The sequence below is a fragment of the Melampsora larici-populina genome, assembly GCF_000204055.1.
Source record: "Melampsora larici-populina 98AG31 unplaced genomic scaffold MELLAscaffold_2, whole genome shotgun sequence".
NCBI lineage: Eukaryota > Fungi > Basidiomycota > Pucciniomycetes > Pucciniales > Melampsoraceae > Melampsora > Melampsora laricis-populina.
Genome location: NW_006768766.1, coordinates 2876043 through 2894087, shown reverse-complemented (window position 1 = coordinate 2894087; position 18045 = coordinate 2876043). Strand labels below are relative to the sequence as shown.

The following is an 18045-nucleotide window of genomic DNA, read 5'->3' as shown; positions in this document are numbered from 1 at the left end:
GCTACAGTCGTCATGCGTTTCTTCAGGGCAGTAACAACTTCATCGTAATTCAAGATGTCCTTGTCCGCAATGGCCTTCGCGTCCTCAAAATGGGCGTTGTTGAGGGAAATTAGCAGCTTTTGGCCCATGTCGTCATTGGATATGGTACCTCCAGCACCTTTGAATTTAGTCACAGCAAGTTGAAAGTTCTCCAAGTGTTTTAGTAATGGAGTAGAAGAGGATTGAGTGATGAGATTGAGGGATCTTTCCAATAATAGTCGGATTTCGTTTGATCTCCCAGCATGATGTTCATCAATAGACTTCCATAATTTCGCTGGTAAGCTTTCGGTTTTAGCTCCCGTGGCGGAGTAGGTGGTAATCTTGGGCTCAAACCTAGCTCGGTTAGTTGAATCTAACTGTTGGAGTAGCCATGATGTGAGAAATTTCCGAGCGACTTCGTGAGCAATTGAACCGGGTTCATCACTAATGTCGTCTGTTTCAATATATTCTAGATAATACATTGAATCCAGACCACATCGAATTTCTGATGACCACACAAAGTAATTTTCGTCTGATAAAGGTTTCTCAGGACGAATCTTACTCAATGCTTGATTAACAAATATGGCTTGAAGTTGTTTGTTGGTGCCTTGCATTGGTGGCTGGTTTGCTGGAGCTGACATGATGTGGACTTGTGGATGTGAAAGTATTGAATCAAGATAGGTAGTAGGATTAGAATTGGGTGGATTTAATAGTTGAGATATATGCAATAGAGTCTGGTCGCCTTCTTCCTCGGATTCAGAGTGATTTTCTGATGGAGGCAGATTTTCGGCGGATGTTGCAAATTGTTCGTTATCACTCATCCAATTAGGATGATTACGGATCGAATGAGATACGTCTCTCTCGCTACCATGAAAATGTGTGAGTGCTTTGAAATAGCTCTAACAACACCTGTGATAAGAAACTGATAAAGATGCAATGTTAGATATGGCTACCACGAAATCCTACACTTGTGGATGTGCGCTGACCTGATAAAGATGCAATGTTAGATATGGCTACCACGAAATCCTACACTTGTGGATGTGCGCTGACCTATAGCGGTTCAGTAGATATGAGTGAGAAGCAAATAGGAGAATAAGCTTGAGTATGCGATCAATGGGGGACAAAGGTTCTCTTTCCAAAGATCAATTTTAATTACCTGATAAAGATTCAATGTTAGATATGGCTACCACGAAATCCTACACTTGTGGATGTGCGCTGACCTACAACATAAGAGACTAGTAAATGAAATGAACCAAACATAAATGAAGTGAACACAGAAATGTACCTATAGCGGTTCAGTAGATATGAGTGAGAAGCAAATAGGAGAATAAGCTTGAGTATGCGATCAATGGGGGACAAAGGTTCTCTTTCCAAAGATGGGGAAAGAGTAACTCTACAACACGCTCGACAAGTTATAAGTGAGAACAAAGAAAAGAATGAAAAAACAATAAACTAAACAAAATCACTATCCCCTTCCGTCAATCAACTGAGTGAACTTTACTGATCTTGCGTCTCTATTGCTTTACCTTAGACGCGCTTGGCATTTTGGCATTTGATTGATTTCTCAGGGATGGATACGCAAGGACTAATTTGAATTAAGTAAGTCTGACTCAATAGTTTTGAGTCGAGGAATTATTGTGAGTTGATTGAACATTAACAACTGTCTCTGGATGTCCTGGCCTTGTGAATCACTTGGCGTGTTATGCCCGCTGTCGGGTTGACGAGGACACGGTCGAAAAATGGTGTTTGTTGCAACACCAAGGACAACACACCCACCAATGGCCTGACCCCAAAAAGGCTGATCCTCTTGCAAAGGAAAAGCTGGAAGAGGCCGTGTTGAATGATCCGAAATTGGGACCACTTGGTATGAAGGTATGTAAGAATGTCCTCTTGTGTTCACAGAAGAGCATGAAGCACATACTCACTCTCGCTGTTTGCTCTCTGAAAGGTTGGACGTGCCCGTCTTGGAACCCAACCTATTGCTTCAATAACAGATATCCATTCATCTTTTGGACATACCAACCGCCTCGGCTATTTGCGCTGTGAAATTCTCGCCAAACACGGGTTGATGGACGATAAGAATGACAAGGAAGGATGTGACAGGTGGTATACACAGATCAAACATTGGTCCAGGTCAGTATTGATGAATTTATTTCGTACTCCCAGTCTTTCATATTTTCGTATCCTTTTGTATTCCATTCCTTTCATCCTTTTGACGTGGCTAAAGACTATACATGGCTGATATATCCTCTTTTTCCTCCAACAGGAAAGGAATGAAAATTGTGTTGGTTACAATGGACGACGATGACCATTTTACCTTCCAAACAAAGTGGATGGCCAAAATGCTAGTACTCAAACAAGAAGACGGGGAGGCCTACTCTGGCGGCCTCCTCTCTGATGTCACATACAAATTCTTCCTTAACGGTTACCTATTAACCACGTCGATGTACAATGAGAAGCTCCAGAGCTGGATACCGATCCTACTGTCGTGGCTCGGAGGACTGTCTACCTTACACTAAAAAACTCATTTCGCCACTCTCTTCAAACAAATCCAGAAGACTGACTTATCAGACAGAGAAAAGAGACGCCTGGTCAAACAGGTTGTTGATTTTTCTGCAGCTCAGAAAAATGGATTCATAGATGCATACATGGAGGTATTCAAGGTACATGATTGTAAAATTGCCTTTTCTAAGTTGCACGGCTGCGAACAGCATTATCAACAGGCGGTCACTCGCATTTCGAAAAATCACAAAATCGTGAAGGTTAATATGGTGGTCAGTTCCCATTCTTTGGACATTGATTAACTGTCCCATTGTTTTGATTTAATTCATCTAATTAATCTACGTTTTTCATGTACCTTTGACACGCAGGGTACTTGGAAGACACTGTGCCGAGAGCTTCTTCTCCCGGATGAACGTCTGGACGTCCCAATCTTGAACAAAGATTCAAAGATTTGCAAAGATTATTTCCTTTGGCGAAAAAAAGGATTAACTGGTGGTATGCGGCGGATGTCCAAGCCATGCTCTTCCGGGCGCGGAAGCTTATTCCTGAAGATGACCCGCCATTACCTGAAGAAGAATCAGATGACAAAGAACAAGCTCAACCACGCCGGCGCGCTGATTTACCGAAGACGACCAATGCGCAAGAATCCTTACACCGGGTCTACTACATGCTCTGGTAGGTATTTATCAAAGCGTTCTACCATATAATCGTAACGAGTCTAACATTGAACAATTTTGTCAAATGTTGGTGTTAGTGATGGCAAGTGTGGGATCATCGCCGGGATGATTCAACTATTTGCATTTGTTTCGAGTTTAGAGCGCGACTACGAGGCCAGATGCAAAGGTATCTCGGTGACTTACAGTTCCAGCAATCAAAATTGGCAAGATATTGTTACGTCTTTAGGCATGGCCAAACCCACCAAACGCCGATACGTTGCAAACGACGGCCGTGCACCGGACACCACCAAAGAACTGCTTGACGGTGCTGAGGCTAAATCCGGCAAACCCTCCAAGAAGAAAGGTCCTGGATGTCCTCGAGGATCTTTGAACATCAATCGAAGTGCTTTGACAACCTACAAGTCTTATACGTCAGGCACCCCCATTGGCACGCTTAATTGATGCTGGCAGACTGCCACGCTGGAATCCCTCTACGCTCTGTGGGGTCCACTTTGGAGTGACCACACGCACGTCAATGGGACATCTTTGCCCACGATCATCATTTGACATTTCACCGGACGTTGCGATGGCGAAATGAATGAAGGCAAACACCTCGGGAGTTTATTGAAACGCGGGCAGAACATTATTCACAAGGCCATCCAAGCTCTCAAACCCGAGTCATACACGTCCGACAAGTTTTGTTCTGCCGATGGTTTCATGGACATGATAGTAGACCACCCGCACACAAGGCCTCTTTTTGCTATCAACGTGACTAAGACATTAATATGTCATCGCAATGACAAACACAACCGAGCTACAAACAGATCTTTAGGTGGTTTCCGGCTTTTCCCATCGATGTTCAGGGAGTCTGGTGTTGCTTATGGTCAACTGGACATTTTGCTAAAACAGTTATTCTCTGAAGGTGTCCTAACCGAACCCGGCCTTGTATGCCGTGGATGTCATCCAATTAAGGAAAAAGGCCACGAGCAAGAGGACCCGACGTTATATGATCAATGTATGAAGATTGAAGATACATCCTTACCTTTGCATCTCTATTTTCTCATGGACAACATCATGGCCTTAGATTCCAAGGAACGAGGACGTTACATGGGAGACACCAACTGGCCAGCGCGTCTAGATATAGGTGAAGCCAAATATCAGATGGTCACCCGTGGTTTCTGGGGTGGTAACCATTATTGGTGCCAAGTGGTGCGGTCAGTAGAAGGTGTCTTGGGTGTATGGCATTATGACGAGCTCAAGAATGGAGGATTTTCCCAGCTCATATCCCGCGACATGGACAGCCTTTCTGGTTGTATTGCTAACACCAGCTGGACGTGTTACATGCGGGTCCCTTTCAAAGCGGAAACTGTCAAGATCAAACATGCCCTTCTGGACATGATGAAGAAGTTTCCAGATCGACACCTCTCAATACCTTTCACAATGCCTACCAGCACGATGCCATTCGGAGGAGGCCTTCCTTCTCTTGAAGAAACTGACAACGCCATTTTGACCACAACCTTGCCCGAAGAGCCTTCTTTGCCAGTTCGCAATGACGCTGATGCAGATGAAGAAATCTTAAATGACAACGATGACGTTCTCTACGTCGGGCTCAACCGTGAAGAACCTCAGCACGATAATGACAAGCTTCTCTACGGCAATATTGTACCTCTGGATGATGTGGATGTCATAGGAACCAAAGAGGCCGACATTGAGGTTGATGAGCTATCTCATCAACCTTCTGAGGAAATCAAGACCCCTTTGGACCCTGTCAAATTGAAGATCAAGTTGGCCATACCAAAGTTGAATCCGTCAATTGAAGAGGAGGCCCTTTCACCACCAGTAGCCTCCACAGAGGTCCAACCACGTAAGTTGCCTTCCTTCACTACACTCTCTTTGTTCTTTGCAGTACTGTAGGACACTGACCTCATATGTGCTGCATACAGGGAGCAAGCGCACGCGCAATGCTACAAAGAAGGCTGATGCCTCGCAAGCGGATGACAGCTCTTCAGCGGCTAAACGAAAGGCAACAGCGGATAAGCGCAAGGCTACAGCTTGCAAAGGGGCTCCAGGCTGCAGCGGAGAACCGCGAGCGGCTTAAGAAGTTGAGGGAGTAGTTTTGTTTGAAACAGACAAACAAACAAATGCCTTAAATGGTTAGCCTGTGGTGCTTATTGTTCTTTCTCAGACATGAAAGAACTTCCTTTTCTTTGCTGTCTCCCTGTGTGTCGACTATAAACCCAAAACATGGTGTCTTGCGTGTTTATCTCGCATGTTTTTTTTCTCAAGTCTGCGTAACATATTCGGTGCAAAAATCAATTCAGGCGTGCCAAAATTTGATTTTTGCACATGGCCTGCTTACACAGGCATTCCCGGTGTAAAGATGAGACGTGCAAAATTGTACTTTGCATGTGTAGACTTGAAATTTACACTGAGATTTTTTACACCGCCGTAACATGTGTAAAGATTTCAATGTAAAATTCAACCTCACCACCGGCCACATGAATTTTACACTGGATATTTTACACCGTATTTTTTAACACCGAAATAAAAAATTCGAAAGAGGTGTAAAAATCTAAGAACCCCCGCTTTTTTTGGAATTTTACACTGACTTGCTTTTACACATGATGATTTGGTGTAAACACTGTAAACATCATTCAACTTCCCCAATTTGGCAGAGGAAAATGATTAATAGTACAGTTTTTCATAAAAGAATCTAATACTGCACACCTGGGCCATTTCACCCACACTACATATGTGCAGCAAGCTAAGTCAATAGTTGTCTATCATGTACATACAGGTCTGCTCAGTTTTTTGCCCATCAGAATAAATAAATCACATGTTATACCACATGTAACTTTTTTGACTTTGAAATTTTTTTCCCAAAAATTCACTACATATAATTCTGTAGCTGCTCAGGCAATATTGTTGAAGCTATGTCTTAGTAACAGAAAGTGTGTTACATGCAGTTGAGTTGATGAGATCACACCAAAACATTGAGTCAGTGTATGTAGTCAATCTTTTGGAAGCTTTTTTCAATCTGAAAGAAGTTACAGCATGTATTACATATGAATAACTTGTCCTGATGAGCAGATAACTGAGCAGAACTGTATGTACATGATAACCACATATTCACTGAGCCTGCTACACATATGTAGTGTGGGTGTTATGGCTCAGGTGTGGAGTGATAGACCATTTTATGACAAATCATACTCCCAATCATTTTTCCCTGCCCACTTGGGGAACCCGAATAATGTCTGCAGTGAAAGGAGTCGGTGTAAAATTCCCCCTCCCCGTTTCATATGGTGATCATGAGCAACAAGACTGTGTTACTTGACTTCAGTAAAATCAATTGGGCAAGTTTTTTTCTTGAAAAAACAAGCACAATATGATTTGGAAGGTTTAACTTCAGAGGGAAGAACCACTGTTGATATGTTGGTATCTCAAGATCAGAGGGAAGTTGTCAAGTAAAGGTGTTGGATGTAAAGCTGGATGGATGGCTGTTCATGACTCATTTGATGTGCTAAAAGTCTATGATAAGACTTTATTTAGGTGTGCGTAGATGTAGACAACCCTCATGCATGATTTGACACATTGATCACAGTGAGCATGAGTCTAAGACAGGCCCACAGTGGACCTGTGTATGATTTAGTGTCAAACTGATGCAAAATTGTGTTGTTAATGAAACCATAGTGGGTGCTCAAAGGGTGCCTGTATATCAGATTACCCTTTATGTATGACCTTTTTGATTTTCTGTATTACATTTCCAATTTCCCTGTCTTTTACATTCTTGCCCTAGCCTAGAAAAGGGCCTCTTGGCAAACAAGCCCGCCAAAGAGGGACTTATGGGTTATCCACAGAAGTTGGCATGTGAGCAAGAAAATTTTGGCTAGGGAGTTTTTCAACCCACCATAACTTCTTACCACACAAATAAACAGTCTTTGAGCTCACATGTACTCTTCCTATTTTATATGACATATCATATCTAAATGTCCAAGCTCCTCTCCTATCTTCCTTAATTTTCATTACGCTCTTTTTATGTCCTGCTAATGTTGGAGCTGATGGGTCTTGACATGGTACTTTATCATCAATTTCTCAATGATATCTAACCATTAAGTCAAATCTGCCTGGCCAGGCACCAAAATTTAAACACCATCCATGGGGGTACTCCAGTCATATATATATGGGATAGTATCAGAGGTACATGATGATTCAGGTTGCCATTTACTATGCATGTAATCCTGATCATTTGTTATCTATTCAAGGTCAAAAATTGAGACTGGTATGTATGTGCTTATCTCTAGAATTATTAAATTGTTGAAAGATTTAGATAATGATGGTAATAGATGATTGACTGGTTTTCCTGTTGGCATTTCAACTGGTCTCTTAACTTTTGCAACTGTAGAGTCAAAATGATAGGTTTGGGAGTTTGTGGTGATCTGAGCTAAACTCACAAATCAAAAGTGGGAAGAAGCGGAGTTTGTGATCATCCACAATTATATATGATCATCGTGAAGGTGAAGAGCATCTTCATTGAAATATGGTAATGAGGGATTTAAGATATTTTGGAGAAGTGGAAAGCACAAATCACCCAACATGTGAACACTTATATCGCTCGTTGTGGCTATTGTTGTGGCTACGTCACCACCACACCTGTACCTATTATTCTTTGGATCCCACTATTTAGAGCCCTCGGAACAATATCCGAAGCCCCATTTTGGGTTGGATCTGGGGCTCCAAATAAATCAGGCGCCCTATTTACGAGAAGGGGCTCCGCAAGGGGGCTCCTCAAGGGCCTCGATTTAATTTTATTAAATTTCTTCCTTCATTTTCATGCTTGCTCATCATGTTGACCGTGACCGACTACCCAATGACAATGACTCCATAAGTAATGGATCGATCCTAATTAACAAAGATTTAAACATTGACTTCATGAGATGGTTGGTCACCTCACTTTGAGCAAGCCTCGCTCTTGAACAAGATGAGATATCACCGTAGAGCAGGATCTCTCTCTCGAAGACTCCGCACACAAGCACATTGGCATAAACAATCATGAATTGACAATGCATAGACAATTTGACAAGGCAAAGATAGCATAGATGGAGGGGGATTTGGCCCCTCACGGGCATATAGTCATAAAAAATTGAAGGTGTTGGGCATACACAAACAAGAAAGAGATGAGAAACAGGACAAAAGAATGAAGGAAGGTGTGGGGCATACACAAACAAGAAAAATATCACAAACAAGAAAAATATGAGAAACAGGACAGGTAACAACTACATACAAAAACACCTGGTTGGCACAGTGAATTATATGAACAATACCACATATAAGAATCAAATTATTCACTCTGAGCCCAAAGACGCAATTGCACTTGATACTTGCTAATCCAACCGGGAATGTTGGTCACAGTTATTGTAGGTGAGAGGGAGTTACCATATATTTTGGGAAATGGAAGTGCCCCCGCCGCCACACTAAAATTGACAAAGTGACCACGGTTGACAAAGCCAAGAATGATAGGATTATTCCTGTTGGGTGCCGTGCGATAAGGGAAAAAGGTGTAACAATTGGATTTGATTGGATTGAAGAGAATCACCGGGCACTCATAAACACTCGCAATTACATAGCCTAAGTAAGGCATGCACATCCAATACTCTTCACCACAAGTGGTGTCTTGGGGCTGAAGTCGATGCAGGAGATCATCAACTATTTTGGTAGCCGCTGGTGCCGTTTGTCAAGTCACCTTACGGCGAGATTGCATTCCGGGGGAAGTCAATATAAGCTGTTCATGGATGTCACAATTCTTGAACAGTTCTTCGCGTAAGTGTCGAAGAACTAATACATAAGCATCCCCTTTATTACATCGCAGGGCATTAGCAATTGCGTAAAACCCACAGTTGCCATAGGGTGGAGGATTGTAGATAGACTTAATGTGTGGTATAATGATACTAGGCAATTGCTTCAATATTCTTTGTTCGGCTGGCTTCACCAGCGCGCTCTTTTCCAGAACGCGGACAGGCGCAGAAGTGTGAGGTCGAGCACTGGAGACCACCGACGTAATGCGTTTGATTTTCCTCTTGCTCAATTCGGTTAGATCTTGGGGCATTGGAAATACTGCCACCCCAAAACCTCGGCTGGTTTCCAAAGTCACTTTCACTCGTGGGTCCGTGCGTTCAAAGTGTAAATCTTCAGCAATTAAACAAGTCGCGACTTTGTGAATGAGGACTTGTCGAAGAAATGAGTCCGGCGTGGGAGGCGCAGCTTTATGTCCATCAAGGTGATGGGGCGATGATTTGTCGTTGATGAAGATAACCTCAAGGCTTCTTACAATCACTTCATAGCCTTCATATCCATAGCTATTGAGAACAAAATTGTTAGAAACTAGCACTACCCGACATAATCAGTGAAGTACTCACTATCCAGGCTGCTCGACCTCAATCATGCTGTCAAGATGACCACGGTTTTGCCCTCTTTTCTCAGCGCAAATGAGGTAAGACAATACTTCAGTCCTGTTGATTATATTGCTCAATACACCTGTATATTGATTGATACGGCTATGTGTATAAACCATCAACATCAGAGAGATGATTGGTTTGGATGGGACACAATTGATTGTACTTACTCTTGCAAACCGTTGAAATCAATGACAGTAGGCCATCCTTTGCTTACACCAAGAGGGATAGTCTCACATTCAGCTTGATGTAATTGACAAAATTTGGCCGTTTGGGTCCACTGAGAAACACACCAGTTGAGCATCTTATCTTATGATTAACATTAAAGTAAGAAAAACTTACCGACAATTGGTGAGAATTTGGCATGGCCAAGAGAACAGCTTTCAGATCGATGAGTTTCTTCAAAGGCTTGGCGGGGAGGGGTTCTTCGCAGAAAGGACATTTGGGCACTTAATCTTCTTGTTCTAACACATGATCGACGTCTGATTCATCAAACAAATCAAATGACTCTGCAGAGGCAGAGTCAGATTGGTCCACGTTGTCCTCATCAATCATGTAATAGTAATCATTCAACAGAGCTTGTTCTTTGGAAATGAGAGGTAAATCGACCAACGTAGCAGGATTTGACAACAAGATTGTGCTGGTCGACGCAACCGTAGTTGCAGGTGCTGAAGTAGGCGTGCGACGAAGAGGACAAGTGGTGATTTTGTGTCCAGCAGTGAGGCACAGGCTGCATCTGACAACTCGAGGCCGTTTGGCGGCATCATCGAGCTCCATATTCGATTTCCATCAACCTTCAGGAGAGACTTGCCGCTTCCCTTTGGCATCTGCAGCTCGAGGTCGGCCTCAAGTGTCGGTTTTAACCTCCGCGTTCATGATTGGAACAAGAGAATATTGGCCTGTTTGGATCAGGCCTATTTTGCCAAACACTTTTCGAAGGGTATGTTTGGGTAGCTCTAGTAATTGTTGGAACTTGACGCGTGCCGCAGCCACGAGGCCGTCATGAGTATCTGGGGTAACTTCCATCACTAGTTTCCATTGAGAATGAATCACGTCAGGAGAGAGATAATCGACATTGTCTCTTTGTGAAGCAAGTTCGTGTGAACAGGGTAGGCCCCAGGCTCCACAAAAAGTGTGAGTGCATGGTCTTTCAAGTGCTTCTGGTAATAAATCGTACTGGAGTTTGAGCCTCTTCAGGGCGAAATGCAAGATAACACCGTGCAGGTCTTTGAAGAACTGAGGAAGACCTTGAAGAGTCTTGGTTTCCTCAATGCTGACCAAGATCATGATTTCGCTCATTTGATGTTCTTCGAACCGCTTGAAGGCATTGAAGCATGTGATAAAATCGTTGTGGCGACCATAGAGGAACCGTTTTGCACGATAATGACTGCCCTCCATACGAGAGGTGGATGAATTTCCAAAATGAGGCGTCTGGGATGTGAATAACGTAACAAACTTATCAGTTCTACCAAGCCATGTGCTTTCCAAATAGGCAAAGACATCATGAGCTCTGGCCATTTTGGAAACCGCCTCGAGGTTAACGTTGTAATCCGCAGTTGACGTTGAAGATACAAATGAATTCCAAAGTTTCATAAAAGTGGTCCATTCCGCATCGGAAAATTTACCCTCACAATTTTTAGCAACATTGTGATTGATGTGCCATACACAAAGTATGTGCACTGATTGGGGAAAGACGGTGGCGATAGCATTGATTAGCGCAGTCTCTGCATCTGTGGCAAACGTTTCGGGCATTTTGACGGTGGTGTTTTCATCCTCGTCTTGATAAAGAATTTTGGCGAGTTGCTTTAAAGCCCATTCGTATTGTTCTTGCTTTTCATTAGTTAGAAAGCACATGGCCACCGTAAATGAACGATGAGTGTTTGTCGTGCCGACAATATGTAAGAGTGGTAGATTAAAGCGGTTGGTTTTATAAGTGCAATCCATACTTAAGACGGTTGAGAATCTTCGAGCCAATTGGATGCCGGAGGGACTAGCGAAAAATAGGTTTAGAAGTGTACCATTGGGTGATGTTAATGTGCGATGGGCCCAATGACTGGACACGATGAGATCGAATAAGCCCTGAATCAGCGTTCGACCGTTGAGCCAATTGTCCCTCAAGCAGGTCCAAACATTGTGTATGTTGCGCAACAACGGTTGAGAACCCGGTTCAACATTGATGAGGGATCTTATGTGAGCTGCGCGAACACCTGCTGAAGAAAGGAGATCAATTTGTTGATTGGCCGTTGGATTGAATCTTTGGTAAATGGACATGTTGTGAGGATTATCGAATGGTTCATGGTTGTGCGTCTGTTTGTCGGATTTCTTCACGTCTTGACATACAACCCAGCGATCTACATTGGTTCAATAATTGAGAGACACTTTGAAAGGACACCCAGTCTTTTTGGAAGACGACGAGCGCTTTTGAGCGACGGAAGGTACTTTGTTGCCCAGGGAGCATCATAGATAAACTCAAATAGTGTGTTCTCTAAGTTTCTTATGACTTTTGATGGCCACAGCGTAACCTTGGTGTCAAGCAACTGCGTTGATGTACATCACACCGTTCTCCCTTTCAATGAACTGTTTACCTATTTTGGGTCCGGTGAGTGAGCAAACAGGAGTTGCACCTGTTGAATAGAACATATACAAACATAACATTAGCTTGTAAGGAAGTGAAAAAAAAGGTGCGAAGTGAACACAAAACAGTGATCTTCTCAAACATACCGAGGGGAGGCCAGTCAATGTCTCTTTCATCGAGGGCTGCTTCATCTACATCTACATCGGCCACATCAACATTGTTTAAGGCCAATGGAGGTGTTTGCACGTTGTGAGTTGTTTCCAAATGGTTTGATTGGTTTGATGTTGAAGAGGATGTACTAGTCTGATTCAAAGTTAGAGCTCCGGGAGTTGCGGCATCAATGCTAGCACTAGCAGTCCCTTCATTTTGAGTAGATAAAGCCGAGTGAGTTGTGACAGGTAAGTGCGGGTTCATAGGCGGATGGTGAGAAAGAGATTGAGATTGAGATTGAGTAATTGGTGGTTTCCATGGTAGATTTTCGATAGGAGGGTGATGGTAATGATGATGAGGGGTTCCGTAGTTTGGTAGACACATTGAACCTCCAGGAGCGGTTTGATGATACGAGGCTTGGTGAGAGTACGAGTGTTGAGCTTGAGCAGTAGGTCGAGAGTGTGGAGTGTACGAGCTTTCTTGACCTTGAGCGTAGAAGCCAGGAGCTTGAGAATACGAGCCAGTAAGAGGAGGAGCTTGAGAGTATGAGACGTTCGGCGGAGCTTGAGAATACGAGCCAGGAAAAGGAGGTGCTTGAGAGTAAAAGTGCGAGTGAGGTGAAGGACCTTGAGAATACAAAAGAAAAGAAGAAATCGGGGGAGGGTGAGAATACAAAGAAGGTGGAGGAGGTTGACAGTACAAATTAGTTGGTGGTGGTGGTGCACCTGATATATCTTGCCTAGCGGAGGGAGGGTATGGTAATTGCGGGGTAGGAAAGCAAGTGTCAAGATGTGATGGTATGATTCCGCTCGGAGTTGGACTTGGATGTGGATGGATCATGTGGTTTGTTTGAATCAAATGAGAATTTGGATGTGCATGTACATGTACAGCTTTGAATGTCACCGGCTGTTGTGGGGGAACGGGGTTTGGGTGGTCCATACTGTACACTATATCAAGTGTTAAAGTTGGAAAGATTGTGCGTTCAAGTGAATGGAATCTGTGTTGAGAGTGAGATGGTTTGAACAGGTATGTATGAACTGAGTTATTACAGGGTTCGGTGGTTTAAAGTTGGGATTAAGTGATAGAAGTAAGAAAATCAAGGAAATTGAGGAAGGGAAGAAAATTGGACAAGGAAAGTATTGTGAGGGAGAGCGGAGGAACTTCTATATGAAGGGTATGGCCGAAGGGCCAGTGATGTCCGACATGCAGGGGCCGGTCCGGGCGCCAAGCAATTTGGGAGCCCTTGCAGTTGTTGTCTTCATATTTCGAGCCCCATCAATGGTGAAGGGGCTCGAAAGAAGTTAATTGACGTTCCAAAAGGGGCTCATTCGTGTTTTGGTGCCCGGTTAGGGAGCCCTTGATAAGCCCTTGAGGTCCGATCATGCATTATATAGGCTGAAAATGACGGGGTGCCTTTGAGTTACGCGGGTTTTGGTAGAAACCCGGGGGCCTCCGGATATCAGCCAAGGGGGCTCTAAATAGTGGGATCCTATTCTTTTCAATAATTCCTCACCTCTCTCTCATCTGTCTTATTTACCACCATGCCCTGTGAATAACCGGCCTGTCACATTTCTAATTTCACTGTCTCATCTCTCTTAAATGCTTTTCTTATTGATAATGACCATTTTTTGTGGAATTCTAACTTCTCCTTTCTTTTTGATCATTTTCTTTGCAGATAACATAATTAGATATAACTTGATTGGTTTCACAAATGTCAGTATCAACATCATCTTATAACTATTTCACTCATCTCTTCATCTGTTTATCAATTCAATTATCTTTTTGAACTTTCCTCGTATCCTATATTTCTTACAAGTATATAGGCTTTCCTCTTTTTGGATTTTTTAAAACATTCTTCCAATGTTTATCATGCAATTACTCTTAATCGGGACACACTCCGGAATATTAAATAATCCATCATCTCTTTACAGCTCCCTCATGAGATTCATAACCGGTATTATATTATTGTACGTTCATCTATGTCTTCAATCTCTTCGGAACTCAATCCACGATCTGAAAACAATTTAACATCATATACAGCACCCACTTCCAAAAATCAATTGGATTTCCATTCCTTATAAGAATCTACATATGTAAATATCATCTTGATTATTTATTATCAAATTTTATGTTCAAAAATTAAATTTATATTTATGATGATTTGTTCACACAATCAGATTTTCTTTCCTGTTCTTTTTTCGGTTTTCTATATACCCGAATGAAGTTAACACTTTTGATCATATGAAATTATTAGTCTTTTTATTAAAGCAACCACACTGACACATCTTCTTTGAATATTCAGTGCCCTATTTGGTTTCAAACCGGAATTCTTTCATCAATTATATCAATATAAACTCAAATATATCTTGATTTCACTTATTTAATTATTCCTCAATTATTATGCAGCTCCCTTATTGATCTTTAATTGGAATTAATCAAAAATTTTCTAGAGGTATTCTTATTAAGAACTTTATATAGTAGAAAATTTAAATTTGTATAAGACCTATAAAGAAAGGAATTGAAATTGATGAAGTTTACTCTCACTCAAAGTTATCTTCTTCAGTTCAATTTCCGTTATTTCCATCTTCATTTCTTCTATTACCCTGCCCATTTGTTCTTTGATATATGTTGCTTTGGTCTACTCTAAATTGATTTTGAACCTATACATCTGCACTTTATACTTACTACACTAGCGCATTGTTCTTAGACCTTACTATTCCTTATATTCAAGTTTATATCTGAGTTTTCTAATGTCTGACAATTATTTGATTCTTTTATTAATCAATTTGAATATCTTTGAAGCGCCTTTTGGCAGAAAAAAAAATTGTATGCATGCAGTTTTGCTGAGTTTTTGGCTTAGCTTGCTGAGCAACTTGGTTTAGCGGTTTATGAAAAGCGTTGGGGAAACTCTACTGAAGTTCTAAAACCAATCTTATTGGAGGGTGACTCGGTACTCGGGCCAAACAAGCTTTTCGGGTCATCGGAAGTCGTTGTGCGTTTGGACCTCCGAGGCATTGATACATCACCTTGCATCACACTTTGTGAGCATCACATTGTTGCTTATTGTACAAAATGTACATGCATGCATGATGGCATCTCTCAGGACCCCGGAAAGCTCCTGGAGAACAAACCGTCCTCGATCCATTCCGGCCCCGGCCCTCACACTTTCACTATTTGCCCCGAGGAGAGGTGGGTTAACATGGATTTCTCGGTGGTAGGAGAAGCGCCTTGATCAGGGCTCTCGATTACATATACTTTCAGTTTTGTACCACGTGTAATCACCGAGATATCCGTATGTAAGTACCCGACCCGAGCCGGTATGGATTTTCGTCGGTCTGGGGGGGCAAAAGTTACAAATCACACATTTCCCAAGCCACCAGTCATGTTCAGGGTCAGACATGTGTACCATCTGATAGCCCTCGTTGAGGCGCATCTTTTGCACCTGTCACATCTCTGGTACCATGTGACATGACTTCACAAAACACCGGTATCCGAAAACCCCCTCAGGACGGTTTGTTCTCCAGGAGCTTTCCAGGGTCCTCATCTCTCTGATTTCACCTGCGGATACATACTTACGTGAAATACAATTTTGAAGATACTACAATACATAGAAGAAGGAATCGATTTGATTTATCAAGGAAATTGGGGTTGGAAATCGAAAACGAAGCGAAGTCCAAACAACTTTAAGAATTCAAAACGTAATGAGATGGAAAACAGAGAAGATTAATGAATCGGTTTGAGTGAAAGTATGGTAGAATCAGATTGAGACTGAATTGAAAATCGATCGATCAAGCAAGAGTTTGTAAAGTGACGATTTAGAAATCTGATTTAGAATTCAATTTGATCGATTGATTGATTGGATCGATAGGATTTCAAGTGATTTAGTTTACCCAACAGAATTTAGAAAGTTATCAAACCACTCTGACTCTACACAACTTAAATTCGATTCGACTTACAATTTAAAACAATTCTTTAAACTCTTCAATCTGATAGAAAAATTAAAATCTCTACAAAAGAAAAAAAAAAAAAGAAGATTACACTATTTAATTGAATGAATCGAGTGAAGTGAAGTGAAGTGAAAAAGTTTGTAAATGTGATTTGGATTGGATAGGGGATTAAATAAGGAAAGGAAAAGATGATTAAAGACAATTCAAAGCAATTCATCGATCAAGGTTTCAATATCAAATCGGAATCACAACCGAACCAAGAGGAAAATACTTACCAGATTACTAATCATCATCATCATCATCACTTCAACACCTCATCCTCAACTTCAACTTCAGCATCGAAATCTAATACTAATGCTAACAAAAAACATCCTAGATCGATCTCACCTCGATTTCATTCAACTTTAAATGATTCATTTTTAGATCAAACTTCTCAGCTTAATTCTCAAAACTTCGAAAGCGTTCTAAATCAGAATCGATCGACATCGACATCATCAAAACATCTTCATCATCAACTCAAACTTAATCCAACCGAATCTCAATATAATCTCGATACTAGAGCTGAAAAATTAAAGAACGTCATCGAAAGACAACATCATCAAATTCAAATCATTCAAAACCAAATCAGTTTACTCGATCAATTCTCTCCTACCTCGGCTTACTCAATCTATCAAAACTCTCATCAACCTACCAGATTCAATCAATCATCATCTCAGCATTCAAATCATCTCATGCACTCAAATCAATTCTCAACTTCAACTTCAATTCATAATCTCAATTCTCATCATCATCATCATCACAGTACTATCACACCTAAACCACGACCATCATTACCTGCTCGAGTCTTGGTAGGGTACCCTCTCAGGGGACCTTCACCTGGTCATGACCCTACCATCCCAAAAGCGATTGCTCCAGTCGGGTTGAATCCGACAATGGAAGAAATCATCAACTGTCCTCAAAGAGGTCAACAGGCTCATTCGATTTCATTCCTTTTGAATCCGTCTATGAATCCAGCAAAAGAAACGATTCGTGATTCAACTCCACCTCCTTCATCTTATAGCAATCTAAGTCCTTTAAATTCACATCAATCAAATCAGAATAGTCATCCCGATCAAAACCATCATAGGCGTCCATCTGATCAACCTACTTTGAATTCAGAAAGATCACAACAGGTTAATGAGAATTCAACAGCTCAAGGTAAGACTGAGATACTCTATTAGCGGTTCATATCTTGTTTGTTTTTGTTTTCACCAAAATGACCAATTTGAAAAATGATCATCTTTTGTTAAATTCAGTACCACCACCTACACTGTACAGAAGAACAGTTCCGATTCCTGGGAGTGGTTATCGAAATCTGAATGGGCGATCACCCAATGAACCTTTAGAATTAAGAGCTAATGATTTGATTGGAACTGGAAGAGTTACTTGTTATCATGCTCAAGCTTATTGGGATTTATTTTTTCAAAAACATTCTAATCGACTCACTTGGTGTCAATCAGTTTGTCATTTCTTTTTCCACAAGTTTTTTTTTTCTTTTTTGAAAACTTTCAAAGAGGTTTGAAAACTTGATGCTTTTGTGCCTTTTTTTTTCGTGTCCTTTTCTTTTTAAAAGGATCGAGAAGAGATTGATAGTATTAGATCTGTATCGGATTTATTGTTGGCTTCTGTACTGAGTGTGTCGGCTAAAGTGTTGGGTCATAATGCGATTTTCGAAACTTGTTTAGATGAAGCGAAAACATTGACGAGAT

At 41.6% G+C, this 18045-nt stretch overlaps 2 protein-coding genes across 2 annotated transcripts; both read left to right on the top strand.

The window, feature by feature from the left end:
* Nucleotides 1–2786: 2786 nt before the first annotated feature.
* MELLADRAFT_89273 (uncharacterized protein) lies at nt 2787–5274 on the top strand (the record flags this gene model as incomplete). The annotated part of the gene is made up of 6 exons (XM_007404559.1): nt 2787–2792; nt 2889–3015; nt 3072–3195; nt 3275–3579; nt 3781–5040; nt 5120–5274. The coding sequence occupies 6 exons, from the start codon at nt 2787–2789 to the stop codon at nt 5272–5274; spliced, it is 1977 nt and encodes a 658-aa protein (XP_007404621.1).
* An 11068-nt stretch (nt 5275–16342) lies between these two features.
* MELLADRAFT_76552 (uncharacterized protein) lies at nt 16343–18041 on the top strand (the record flags this gene model as incomplete). Its single annotated transcript, XM_007404560.1, has 3 exons — nt 16343–17494; nt 17593–17795; nt 17910–18041. Coding segments are annotated over 3 exons (1344 nt in total), but the record flags the coding sequence as incomplete, so codon positions are not given.
* Between the last annotated feature and the right edge of the window lie 4 nt (nt 18042–18045).